Genomic DNA, 14,066 nt, shown 5'->3' with positions numbered 1-14,066 from the left:
TTCTATCCATCGACTAGACCGCGGCTGAGCGTGCCAATTTTCGTGCTGCTCGTAAGAATTGAAATAAAATTCTGTACCACTAAATATTTTGCCGTTTTTCCTGTTTTTCGGCTCTTACGTTTCCCGTCTCTTACGTTTATTTCCTACGGTCCCTTCAAAAACGTATCAGCGGGGTTCTACTGTACTACAATGTTTGCAGGCAGTGATAAGGAATTGAGTACAGTGACGATGAATACACAGGCACATAGGCATGTGCAAGACTTTACAATGGTGCGACAGATCCATCTGTTACCGAATCGGACAGACTTGGTGCCCCCCTCCCCCAGGTGATTAAAAGGAGGGGGAGGGGCAACGCCCCCCCCCCCTTAACCCTGCCCCCTTTCGTGCACACACCTATGCGCAGGCACTTGTATTCTTCCTGACTTTTGTGGTATTTCTGCACCCTCAATGATGATTGCACTGAAAAGTCTCAAGCTCGCATTACAGTTTGTGGGGGGAGAGCAAGAAACAGCGCAGTCTGAGAAAACTCCTTCAATGGAAAAAGCTCCGGGCCCCGACTGCCCACTGTTCTGCCATGCACGAGTGCGCCAAGCCTGCATTCACGTGCTTGGCGCGCTCACGAACGGCCGAGAATACACACGATACATGCAGCAGGCTGTTTGCCCGTGTCTTCTCGGCTGCAGCCAGTGCTCTAGTTCCTTATCGCTGTCTGCAAAAGCAAGCGCTTCCTATAATGCCCGCTCCTCTTTGGCAGAAAGGGTCGCAGGGCTAAGTTTGGCCGCCTACTCACGTTTGCGATGGGTGCCGGCTCTTTTGGGACGGCACTGTCACCCCGGTGAGGCGCATGGCGGCGACTTTCTCGGCGTCGGCTTTCTTGGTATCGCCCTTCCCTTCTTGTTGGTGTCACGTTTTGGCGTGCCTTGTTTGTGTCCCGGAGACTTCACAGGGCTTATCTCGTCTTGCACATCTTTGCCGAGGAGCGTGGGCATCTTAGCCTCTCTCTGGTCACTCTCGGTCAGTTTCCGCAGTTCTCGATTGCTGTTAAGATTGTTGTTGCGCCTGGCGGCCATTAAAGTCCTTGCTCGAGGTTCGCGCCACGTCCTGTGGCTTCCAGCATCCCTGGATGAGTAATGGGTATCCCCGGAGGATGCAGCCCAAGTAGTGGCCTTCACTTTTTTTTCAGTCTCGTTGCTTTCAGTTTCCTCCTTCTCTGCTTACTTCTCACTCATCTTGCTGCTGGCCCACACGTCCTTGATGTACCACTCGCCGTTATCCTCTTGCTTCCTGCATGTACTAGTCAGTACGCTAAAAAGTTTAGTGGACTCCTACAAGGCTGCTCCTCCAGCTCGCACTGTAAATATGCTGTGTTTCTAGTGAACAAAGGGGTTTATTTTATTCCCAAGTTGCAGATCACTGCTTTCGCCCCTAAGAGTAACAATCAAAGGTACTCCATTTATAAAATACATCTGGAGGTAAAAATCAGATGTGACTTGGTGGGTCTTGAAATTGAGTATATTTGGTACACTGCGTTTTGACGCAACGTGCAGGAGACTGCGTTCGTGAGCCCCCGGAAGCTGTGATGGATGGCATCCAGACAAAAATGTGTACTCCTCAAAGGTGAGTTCTTGAAGCCAGTTTGTATAGTTCGACAGATTATTCTACTCTGTACAGTGATGTAGTTTGAAAAAGTCTTAGTTCTGCACTCAGGATGGTGACAGCAGATGTGACTGTGAGCTCGGTCAGCTGTCTGAACCCTCTTTGTGGGAATTTAGGTGCGAAGCAGCTTTTGCGCTGGGCTTTGTCTGTAGTTCCATTGGCGACCATCCGCTTTCTACCACCTAGCATAGCCATCTGTAACATATTGAGCGCGCGCTCGCGCCAAGGAGAATTCTTCTTCCTCTTGTTCTTCGACCGCCTTGATGATGATACGTGCAGCGCACTTTAGGGGCCTGGGCTGCCGTATGCTGTGATGCCGGTGCCCGTGATGCCGGGCTGCCGGTGGCTGTGATGAACGGAACTTTAAGTGGACCCATGCGCTCCATCGCATCCCCACATGGTTCCCTTTAGTGGGAGATGGTGAAATCTTTTTTTTTTTTCATTCTAACAACAACATTTAAAAATTTTAGGGGCCAGTCCACTATGTGAATGTGGATGACTAGCGATGCTGTTCAGCACAGTGCACAGCGGCAGAGGCCACTTTGGCATGAAAGGTCAAGTTGTGAATGTGCCCATCATTATTTATACCACTGTGCAGAGTCCACCGTTACATATGACAGCACCGGCACCGAAATTATAAGTAACCTTCTCTACATTACACAATGTGAGAAAGCCAGCATACAAAGACCAAGGTTACCCACTTTCCTAAAAAGAAATGCATTGCTGGGAAGACTTTGACCCAGGGTTAATATAAGCAGGCTTGTATAGGAATATGAAGTTGCTAGAACTTTTTTGTTATTTTGTTTGCTGTTGCCCCAGGCACCCTCTGGCACCATTTCTTGCTCTTTGAGAGTCCAAACCATGGTGCTCGAAAATAGAAGGCATTCATACAGTTAAGATATACAGTCAAACCCCTCAATAACTAAATCGCTGGGGAAGCGATTTTTGTTCGTTCTCATGACATTTTTGTTGTCTCAAAAATAGAAAAATACACACACCAATTACTTCAGACAACCAAAATTTATTTTAAAAAGTCGCTGATAGATTGCTCAGTTTCACGTTGCTTTGAAAGAGCTTGACGGCTCAAGTCTCTCGGCTTAATAAGCTCTGCATAGCTTCCTCGTCGCCGTGGGCGCCGAAGAAATTGGGAATGTCAAAAGCATCGAGAGCTTCACGCACACTTACTTGCCTTTCTTGCAATTGTTGCTTCCCTCACTCTTTTCACTCATATTCTTTGCACACATATTCGATGACTGCGTCGTCACTGAGCTCTTCGTGCGCAATCATGTCGGCGTCAGCACACAAAAAATTTTGCAGTTCAGTAACATCTGGTGTCACTCTGTTGACACGGCGAAGCACGTCCGATGCTTCAGCTAGTGGCTCCAGGTCATTGCTGCTTGCTGAGGAAGCGCCCACTTCAGTCTCCGGCAAAGCTGCCGGACTTGTCGAATGAGCATTGCTGCAATACTCGAACTTCTGGGTTCCCAACTAGCTCATGGGTCACAAAAAAAAAATGTTGCAGATCACTACCTGAAACTTTCGTTATTGCGGGAGTGCTATATAAAATCTCTTCGCTGTCGAAAGGGGGCAAATGCATTGGGCTCTACGGACATTTGCTGGGGATGCCAGATTTCTTCACTGCTGCGAGAATTTCGTTCTTCAAGGTTTTCATTATTGAGGGGTTCAACTGTATTCACATTTTGCAAGCGTGGTTGTGTAGCATAGTGGACGACACTTGCCTTCAGAAACACGAGAACCTGGGTGCAAACCCCAGCACCGGTAATAAATTTTTTTTGCACTCTAGTGCATTAGTTTCTTCCGCCGCTTCATAGAGGCTGCCAGAGGCTTCTTATTTAATGCTTCAATGTTTTTCAGTGCACATTAGTTCTTCCACTGCTCCCTAGGAGGCACTAGAGGTTTCTGCGCAGACAAATCCCATGTGCATATAGAAGTTTTGCTGTAAAATGAAATGTGCTTATTAGTGGTGGCAGTGGCTCAAATTCAAACTCCTAAACGTAAGGTTGCGTCATTCCTTCAAAGCGGCTTTCTTGGAACCTTGGAATCCATTAAAAAAAAAGCCTTTCACCTCAAGCTTCTTTCACTAAAACTGTGGCAAAATCTTTCTACCAGTTTGCCACACATTGAGCCTTCGTGATTGCTTAAATTTTTTTCACTTATTCGTCAATTGCAGGGCCCAAAACTGATTACGCACACACAGAGAGCACTTCATTTCTTTTCATTATGTGTCAGATCTACTACACTAATGACATTGAACTACTACCAACAAGCCCAACACGTAGCATAGTCATTCATAAACTCGGTGTTTCCTGCCGTGGCAGCAGCGCAAGAAATGCTGGACACACGAGACAAGAGCGCCCATCCCGTCTTTTTTTGTGCTCTGCTTTTATTATGAACATTGGACCTTTCTTAAGCAGTCTTAACACTGAGCATGAGTGTATAGGCACAATCCCCGGCCACAGCAGCTGCACATTGATGGGAGTGAAATGCAAAAAGAGTGCATTTTCTTGACGTAACTATCGAATTGACACACAATTCAGTTTTTTTTAGTGTGCATATGCCATGTCTGGATGTCAAACCATCGGTTTTCTATGTAAGGCTCCAGAATTTAGTTTTGCTTCTTGATATAAACGTGTTCACTCCTTGCCCTTTTGTTTGCCACTGTTGCTCTGAACCTTTAGGCCTCCAGCCGACCACGAAGGCAGCGACACAAGCCTCTCGAGTGGTAGTTCCTACAGCCCGTTGCCACCTCCTGTAGCGCTAGAATTTAAGACGCCAGACTTCGAGCGGTTCCGCAGCCCCTTCAAGGACTGCACGATAGGAAGGGTTGCCAGCAAAACCCCCACCTCTCCATACGGTAAGTACATACCGAATGACTGTGTGCCAATGCCAAAGAGGCACAAAAACTGCCAAAAATCGCTCGTAGAAATGTGGTTGCAAAATTTTAACCATTTCTGTCGACCAGTGAAGTTTTGAGTTGTCTGGTGAGGGCCAATCCGAGGATGAGAATAAGTTCAGGTTCGCTATAAAGCAGCCAGTGGTGACAAGACCCATACTGCTAAACATTTAAGACACTCTTTATCCAAGACTATGCATAACTGGGTATAAAACTGACCTTCTTCGCGATTTTTATTTCTCAATTCAGACGACAGCTCTCCAGAGCTCGTTTCTCCGGTAACTGAGACGACCGACGTCAAGAAAATGGTGGCCTTCCCGCTTCCAGACTCGCCGGCACATTACAGTGAGTACTCCAACACGTGTAGTGTAGTGTAGGACTGTGTAGTGTTAGTTTCTCTTTAATTTGCGGCCAACACTGTTTCTGGCTGCTTTAAATGAAGGGATGAGCAAGGCCAGTTGGTTCAGGTTATTTGCAGCCTGCAGAGTTTTAACACTGAAAGAAAAGCCACAAAAAGGAAGGGCGAAGTGCAAATGTGTACCTTCATAATGGTGGAACTGTCAAGTGATAAATTTGTCCTCTCTAACAGACATCCTACAGTGCAACACTCTGCTGACGACTGTTGTTTAACTCCAGTGAAAAATGTTGTTTTGCACTGAAAATGTGTAGTGGGTCCAGTCTTTCATTTGGGTTATTTGCTATTACAGTCGAACTCAAATTTCAGTCGAATATCAAATTTGAAGGGGGTCAGAAAAAGGCTGCAAATGCTAGGAAATTCAATATATCAAATATTTTATATATCGAATGTACAGCAGACTCTCAGTAAACCGAAATCTTTTAAACGGAATTGCTGCTTAAATGGACCAATTGCCTCTATTAAGATTGGTTTCGTACTTGAGTTCTGCACCCCTGTTCATCTCTGAATAAATGGAACATATTTTCTTTGTCCCTTTAGGTTCCATTTAATGAGAGTCTATCGTATATTCAACGGGACTTCACCACTCTTTGATACTAGTATGTTAAAATTTGTTGCACAAAAAGTCACTTTGGGTTGAGGAGTTAAGTAACTTGCACGCTAACTTGCACATTGTTCTCTGGTCTTATTCGTAAGGACTCCCTGTGCAATTCTGAAAGAACAGTAACCTTTGCTGCAGAGAATAGTTGTCTCCCAATATCGAGCGCCAAGCCCACACATGGTGTAGTAATATGGGCCACCGTATGCATTGTTTGTTCATTAGACAGGAGGGTATCCAGAATCCGTCCTGTTGTTAAACTGTTGCGAGTAGCACTCTTTAGTCATTTTCTCTGGTGTCCTTTCATTACTTATTTTTACTTCATCAGCAGTGAAAAACTTGCTACTCGCCCAACAACTACCATATTTTCTGGTCTATAGCCCACAGAAAACATGCAGAAAATTCGTAGCTAAGTCGGGGTGTCGGTTATATACGTGAATTTTGTCTTGCTAGGTGACTTCATTGCATTGCTTCTCGGTAGAGCAAGAAAGGTGGCTTCATGGCAGTACACCAGGATTTTTTTTTCGTTCTGCGGGTTGTTGTGGATGCAGGCTATATGGGAGAAAATAAAGAAATTTTTCCAGAACGCGTATTAGCCTGGTCACACTATCTTTCGTTGCAGCTGACGCACCTGAACAGAGTGGCAGCGCAGAGAACTTCCCGCTTGCCATTAATGTGACCCTGAGGAGGAGGCGGGCAACAAGGAACATGTCTCCTCTCGCCCTACCGGAGTTGTTGCCGGAACACTTGGCAGAGTATGTCTGAAATTTTAAAAAAATTTTTGACCATGCTCGGAGATAAGTATTGCCGATTAAGCCTTGTTGGGTTCAGGAAGTCTTCTTTGTGATAGATGAGCAAGTTACAAATAGCAAAATAAGTGCACAGTGTTTCTGTATGCTAGACAAAATGCAGCAAGGTTAAAGGCCCACCCATTACAAAGCGCTCAGACATATTTAATCATCAAAAAGCATCAACTAAGTCAGGTTCGCATGTTGCCTTACGGACGCGTAGTGGGCCCTTTGCTGATTTGCAAAACGAAAAATTATGGCATAGTGGGCATGCGCAACTTTACTTGCAGTAGGCATTCTAGAATAGTTTGAAACGGCCAATGTTACGCGCGCAGACGTTAAGTTTTCTTGCAGCACGATTGAGACGTTCACAGAGAACCGAAGCCAGACTAGCAATTGAGAAGGTGATGCGCACGAGGCCCGATTACGCTATCGCGTTCTCCTCTTAAGGCGAAGCTCAAGAGTCCTCCAAGTTTTTTTAGTTTGCAATTCACACTTTCGTCGTATCGTTGCAGGAGACTGGAACCGAAGCCCGAGGATGAGAAAGACAGTGGATCGGGCGAGTCTGATAGCGACGAGGACACGGATAGCGCAGCACTCTCCAGTGCCCGTGCACCGGCAGTTCCGTATTTCCCGAGCCCAGACGTGGCAGCTTACAGAAGTACCATCCTGGAGGAGATGGCCAAGTGTTACGGTGCACGCCTGGCATCACCAGCCTCGTCAGCAGACTCTCCCGCAAGCACGGGTGAGCATACAAGCTACTACTACCAACTGTGGTACACACTGTAGAACAGGTAAACGTTGATAGCATGAACTTAATCGCAATGGAATCCTCAATATAATAAGCTATATTTAGCTTTCTATAACCTGGCGGCCATATAAGACCATGGTCAAAAGTTTTCAGTCCCATGTTTGCCTATGGCAGCAGGGCCAGCAGACTCTATTGTGAGAATACCTGCCTATATTGCAGCTAAAAGAAAAGAAAAGAGAAAGGAAAAGCATGAGCGTATTGCGCAGTAGAAATTTCTTAACGTAATAGTTGCTGGACTGGCTACTTGTCCTCGCTTCTCAAGACAGCCTTTGTCATGAAACTTTGATGCCAGGCCCTAGTGGCATTGAAGTACTCAAACCTCCTTATAACAAAGTCTCACGTGACACGAAAAGAAGTTTGTTATAACAGAAAATTCGTTATAAACGTATACCATTTGTAACACTATCTGTGACAAGACTGTTAATTAGATATAACTGATCATTCGTTATATCTGTGTTTATTATATCGAGGTTTTAGTGTATCTTATTCCTGCTCTCAAAATGAAGACTCATGCTTGGGATAATTTTGCATGTTACCAGTAGACGGATCACTTAGTTTGGTCATGTGGGGTGCAAGCTGCGAAAAGCGTTTGACTTCGGCATGTGAAAGCCTCGTCCTTTGGCGTGACTTGTGAAAATTTGGTCATGCTGCAGTTGCCACTGTCGCTCCACCTACACTCAAACCTCATTATAACAGTCACATCTGCCACAAAAATAACTTTGTTATATCCGAAAATTCGTTATAAACGTTTATTAAGAGCACTGTATCTATGACAAGACTTTTTTTCATTTACTTTGTTATAACCGATAATTCGTTATATCCGTGTTCATTATATCGAGGTTTGAGTGTATTAAGAAACTCCGAACTTGCATCTTGCTCTGCACAGTTACTTTTCTTTTCGTCATTGAGAATGACAGCCCTCTTGAGCGATGCTGTGAACAAGTGCAGAGGTTTTTGTTTTCTTTGCCACTCATGACGATAAAGTACGACTGTCCAGTACAATGTGAGCGTGCGACTGTTAAAGAAAAAACATGTCGGGGAGCCAAGAAGGTCTTTCATCAACTACCAGTGCCCCTCAAACAAATAGCCACTCCTTAGGCTCTTCAATCAATGATTGCCTCACCCACAACAGCTGTGCTTGTCATTTATCGACTTTATGGTGTCTGTATTAAAGGGACACTAAAGGCAAATGTTAAGTCAACGTTGATTGTTGAAAGAGCGTTCCAGAAACCTTGTGCTTGTTTCGTGCCAAGGGAATGCTTATTTTGAATGAAAATCACGTTTTAGTGGTCCATACGGCGTTAGCGCACTTCAAATCTCGTTCCTGAAAAGGCCTCGCGGCGCAGAAGTTGCCTTGCCCAGTGTTGCCCACCTTTACCACCCGGCAGCCGACGCTGTGGTTTCTGCTCTGAAGGGCACATTACACAACATCACGTGGGCACGGCAATTTGTGGAACTTTCTGTTACAGTGACTTTCATGAGCAGCAGTGCGTGATAATGAAACTACCCCTGAAACGCGACTGCGCAAGCGGAGCGCAGCCCTACGAAAACTGAACTCATGCCGTTCTCCACTGTACAGTTGACTCCCGTTAAGACGAACTCGAAGGGACCGCGGTCATCTGTTCGTCTTATCAGGAGTTCGGCTTATCAGAAGTGCCCTCAAAAAGAGACATGCTAACATGCCAAGTGCATCCAAATATGTTACTTGAAAGCACTGAATGGAGTAGACTTAAAATGGGGGCAAAAAAACAAGAAAGAGCATTTATTTGGCTCACCTAGATAAAAACTATGCCTTCAAGCAGAGTATTTACACGAATCTTACGAGCACCCGATTTAGCGTGTTCAAAAATAAAAATTCCCATGAAGGTATTTGCTACCACATTTTAATAAAACTAACACGCTCGTATGTTGACGATTAGGGCAAAAATTAAGAGACAAGCACAATTTTTCTTCAAAGAATGTAAAATTTATTGTCCTGGCAGTTCTTTTTCTTCTGTGAGCCTGTTTTGCTGGCTCTAAGATCACTTCTGGATACGCCTCGGTCGCGTGCTGTTGCCTTGACAAAGTCATTATATGCTGAGTTGCTTAAGAAAGTCTGCAAGATTTTCTTTGAGGTCCGGATATTTCCCGTTTTCGGCCCGTGACGTGCAGCTGAAGATCTCCCATCGCGCTACTCACGGTCACTAGCCTCGCGCACACGAAAAAGACACGACGAGCTATATCACTGTGCAAATAGCCTTCCTTTGTTTTGCACTTCCATAATCAAATGGCTCATCACAATTTGCACTTCACTGGGAACAGATACAACGCGCACAGGTCCTACGCGAACCAAACGCGAATTGACCACAAAATACATGTGCTCGGCCGCCATTGTGTGATGGCGATGACAATGCACCTGACCCCTCTGACCGGAGTGCGCCGCAATCGTGGTTTCCGTTTCCTACTCGATTGAATGCACAGACCATTTTTGTTCCTGTTGTCGCTTTTTTTTCCCCACTCCCCTTGCGTTTGCCCCTCTCACCATGGCGGAGGGGCCCCAAGCTCATGTTCTTCTGTTCTCTTTTGTACTCCAGCTGGGAAACCGAAAAACGGGGAGGGGGGGGATACAAAAGGACTCAATGGCTTGGGGGTCCCATTTGTAAATCCCCCTACTCTTATTGTTGCTTTCTTTGCTGATAAAGCCCGCACCTCTCCCACCCACAGGCTGGAGTTGAGGGGGAATACCGGCTTTATCCGCTCAGCTGTCTTCTTCGTTTATCTCGCGCCCTCCGCGCGTCGCGATTTGCTTCCCGTCTTTGCTCCAGGAAGCGCTTTTTTTAAAATCTTTTTTGCTTTTTCTCGGTCGCCTGAATGCCCCACCAAGACTGCAGTGTTCGTTTCGCAGAATCGCTAGCGTTGTCGATCACCGCGAAAGTTCGTCTTAACAGAAGAGTACAGTTGGGCGGTTCCTCTTAAGCGAATTTTTTTTGCATTGAGTCTATGGGAAACCAAACAAATGGTCCGGTGTTGTTCGGTATAAGCGAGAATTCGTCTTAACCGAGTTCGTCTTAACGGGAGTTCACTGTATAGTCAAGTTATTTTTTCCATGAATTAAACAGAAACGCACAAGCAGCATTTTATTACGTCTTGCAATGCTCTGAATGTTCTTTTTTATCGTAAGTAGCTTGAATACTAGTGATAATTTGTACTCGTGGCTCTTGACATCACTGGGCTTGTTCCAAAACGTCCCACTGGTGGCGCATCTAGTGTCCTTCATTTGCCTTAATTTCTTGGTTATTAGAACACCGCTATCGATAATATTGACGTTTTAGACGTTCTCAAACAATTGACCTTTCATTCCGGCATAAATTTTTATTTGGCTTTTGTGTCCCTTTAACTCAATGGCGTGCAGTAAAATTTAAAAAGAGAACGTTTCGAAAAAGATGCAGAACAACCATCTCCGTAGGTAAGCCAGAAAGCAAACTCAAGGTTGAAGCCACACTGCAGCATCACTGATTTCTAGAGCTATGCGAATTGCAAAATTTCGGGTGTGAAGCGAATTTGAAAATAAAGTTTGGGTGCGAATCGAATACCCTAGAACATTTCTCTAATATTTTTTAGAATACTTAGAAGCGAAATTACAGCAAAAAAGGTTCCAGAGGATCCCTAAGCATATTCGTACGAGCTAGGAACATGAAAGTGTTTCTTTTGGCTAGGTTGGTGAGGCGCTGGAGGTGTAATTTATTTATTTATTTATTTATTTATAAATACTGCGATCTTTCATTTGAAAGATCGTGGCAGGGTGGGAAAAATGTTTGAAAATATGTACATACATTCAAAGGAACAATTAAAGTACAATAAATAAGTACGATGTGAATACACAGGGCTAAGGTTCAAAAACGCTTATTTCAGTAAATTCGTAGAGTAACACAGTACAGAGTAACATAATTACATAATAACGTAATACACATAATACATGTTACAGACTAACACAATAAATACAATAAAGCAAATGATATGATACAATAACTAGTGATGGTTTAGGTGAGGCTGTTTTCAAACAATGACAGTGTGTTATGTAAAATGACGTCATTTGCAAGGCTATTCCAGTCATGTGCCCTAGTTGTCTTATCAAGAATGAGGCAATGCAGAGGCCGAATTCTATTTACATGATTTGGTGCAACCAATGTGATGTCAACAACACTTTACATGTGAAAGAAATACCTCTCCACCTCCTTCAAATTTTGTGGAGGGCCCAATTGTGTGGCGGACGAGGGCGCGCTCCCTTCTAGTCCAGAGATACTAATCTGCCCCATAGACGTCAATGTATAAGAATATCTGAAATTTTGGACACTGAAAATCTTCCGCGTCAGCTTTTTCCGACATTCTTCCCAAATTTCGGGTCCGAAACGGCATTAATTAAAGCACCCACCTCTGCCATGTCTATCATCTTGTAGGTTCAGACCATCGCTTTCGAGAGTCGATCCGTTTGCGGCCGTAGCAGTTTGAAAGGCAGCTTTGCTGCAATGCCAGAGTGTGATGTGGTGAAGCATATAGAAAATTTGAAGGGGTCACGGCGCAGTGCGACGATGTCTTTACCGATAAGCACCGGAAATGCACGGAAGCGTGATGGCGGCAGGCGGCATGCGTGCCCAGCACTTACGATAAGCATCTTTGGCTAACTGCTCAGTAGTGCATGTGGCCTAGCTGCAGTGGTGGTATGCATATAACCCAAAGCGTGCGCGCCTCCGTTCATGCCACCACTATGTGCGAGACCACCAAGTGCGCCGCACAGACGCGTTGCCTTAACGAATGTAAGCAGCTTGCCATCGCTGTGCCCATGTGCGGTCGTGAACGGAAACTTCATGGACAAAGGCAGTGCTTAGAGCAAGCGCTCCGGAAGTGACGGCGTCAGCTTAGTTGTTGATGTCACGATGTGTGGCACGTAACCAGGTACGATCAGCTTCACGCGGCAGCAAATGTTGCGTATCGGCGGAGATTCGGCGATGCATGCGCGCGTCGCTTACGTGCGCACACGCATCGGGCAAAGCTGGAAGAGTAGTCCGCTCTTCCGCCACAGCAGTCTTTGTGTTCTGTGTCATTTCCAAACGCCCCATGCGGGAGAGCCGTAATCTATTCCGCGTCCTGCTGATATCAGCGGCGCTCATCACGAGACGCAAATTTGCAATTTGCGGTTGCCACGTAATTAAGCGAGGTTCACGGCAGGTTCCGAATTCACGGTGAGCCTGGGCGCACACCAATATGCCTGACAAGTGTTCTGGGAGACATTAAAGCTATTTCGGACGTGGCTGTGGCGATTTGACCGCTTGAGCTGAATAAAAAAAGCACGGATTTTGTCGGACTGCCCAATTTTTCGGACGATTTCGCGGTCCACAGGGAATCTGAAAAATCGGATGTTGGCTCTATTTATCTTCCCGGAACTTCGAATAGTTAAATTCCGGAATCGAATCGAACAGCAAACACTATTCCAAAAATATTCAAAAGTTTGAATATTCGCACACCCTTACTGATTTCTCATTATTCTTGTTGTCACTGGCATTAGGCATTTTGGGCTCGTGTAAAAGGTGACTGTTCAGCTTCGGATTTTCAAGTTTCAATCACATAAATTGATGTGCAATTTTTTAAGCATGGTAAGTTTCTTACTTTAGACTTCGCTTTGAGGTTCAACTGTACTGGCCCACGCTGATATTTAATGGATGCCAACCGCATAAGGCAACCTATGCTGCTGCGGCAATTAGGAAAAATACTTGTACTCATATGGCCGATTGATGTTGTAAGGTTGCAATGCAATGTGGTGGCTATGCAGGACATTGCATGTGCTGTGTGGGAGTTTTTTCTGATCTTTTTCAGCCATTGTTGCAAAGTAGCTTTTCACAGTACCCCTTGCAAATGGTGGCTGCGCTGTTGTCCATTTTTCACAGCGTCGGTGGTGTCAACAGGCGGCAACGTTGCCTCATCACCAACTGCGGAGATTGCCGCCGCGTCTTCACCGTCAACACTGGCCACTGCCTTTGCAAGATTGTCTGCTCAGCCGCGACCGAGTCCAATTTTCAAGTCAAAGCGGCAAGAAAGGTGTCGCCTGAGCACTGTCATGGAGTGCACGGAGATGAGCGTCAAGGGCAGCATGACGACTGCGCTTGTGAGTTGTGGTTTTGCATGCCGCAGTCGTATTCTTTCAGAGATGAATGTGTTTTTAAACTGTAGTCGGGTACAACCTAAAGGGGTACTAGCACCAAATTTTTCAGTTGCCGATTTTTGGGTCAAGTGAAAGGCCATACCCTGAATAGTCTTGAAAATTTACTGCTAAGCGCAAGTACACCCTGAAACTTAGTTACAATACGTTTTAAAGAGCTAGTTTCGGTTCCTACTGTACCCTGACATAACACGGTACGACCCTCTCATCATGTGCTCGCACAATATGCTCTAGCACAAGACATGCTCGCACAACTTACCGTATTTACTCGATTCTACCACGCCCTCGATTGTAACGCGCACCCGTTTTCTGCGACCAAAAAAAAAAGGTAATACATCGATTGTAACGCGCACCCATTTTTCGTGAGAGAAAAGAACAAAAAAAGTCCGTAGGAGTCAAACTTCGCACCTAGCACTTGTGCTTTCTGGGCTGCTCAGCCTGCTGCCGAGAAGGGTGCACGTCACTTTCTGAAAAGGTCCATTGCTACCGCAACAAAAAATTGCAGTCCCTCTGCATGAAACCATCAGGGAGCCACAGCAGTCGGCTGTTATGTCTGTACTGTTTATATCGTCGGTGGATCTAAAGTTTTAAGTGCATAGCACTTTAGGGTCCCAGCTTGTTGTCTGTAGATCTCATGTGGCATCATCACACTCATAATGAAGTGGTCAATACAGGCATAAAACAAGGCTAG

General features: G+C 45.4%; 1 protein-coding gene across 1 annotated transcript in view; it reads left to right on the top strand.

The window, feature by feature from the left end:
* LOC119397404 (uncharacterized) overlaps positions 1 to 14,066 on the top strand; it is a 34,365-nt gene that overhangs the window by 19,636 nt on the left and 663 nt on the right. The window contains exons 9-14 of the mRNA XM_037664831.2: positions 1,548 to 1,617; positions 4,356 to 4,531; positions 4,820 to 4,915; positions 6,206 to 6,338; positions 6,887 to 7,116; positions 13,104 to 13,321. Of these exons, the coding sequence (XP_037520759.1) occupies positions 1,548 to 1,617; positions 4,356 to 4,531; positions 4,820 to 4,915; positions 6,206 to 6,338; positions 6,887 to 7,116; positions 13,104 to 13,321 (923 nt within the window). The remainder of the gene's footprint in view (positions 1 to 1,547; positions 1,618 to 4,355; positions 4,532 to 4,819; positions 4,916 to 6,205; positions 6,339 to 6,886; positions 7,117 to 13,103; positions 13,322 to 14,066) is intronic.

Source organism: Rhipicephalus sanguineus, chromosome 6 (assembly GCF_013339695.2).
Source record: "Rhipicephalus sanguineus isolate Rsan-2018 chromosome 6, BIME_Rsan_1.4, whole genome shotgun sequence".
In the NCBI taxonomy this organism is placed as follows: domain Eukaryota; kingdom Metazoa; phylum Arthropoda; class Arachnida; order Ixodida; family Ixodidae; genus Rhipicephalus; species Rhipicephalus sanguineus.
This window is presented reverse-complemented; position numbering and strand designations above follow the sequence as displayed.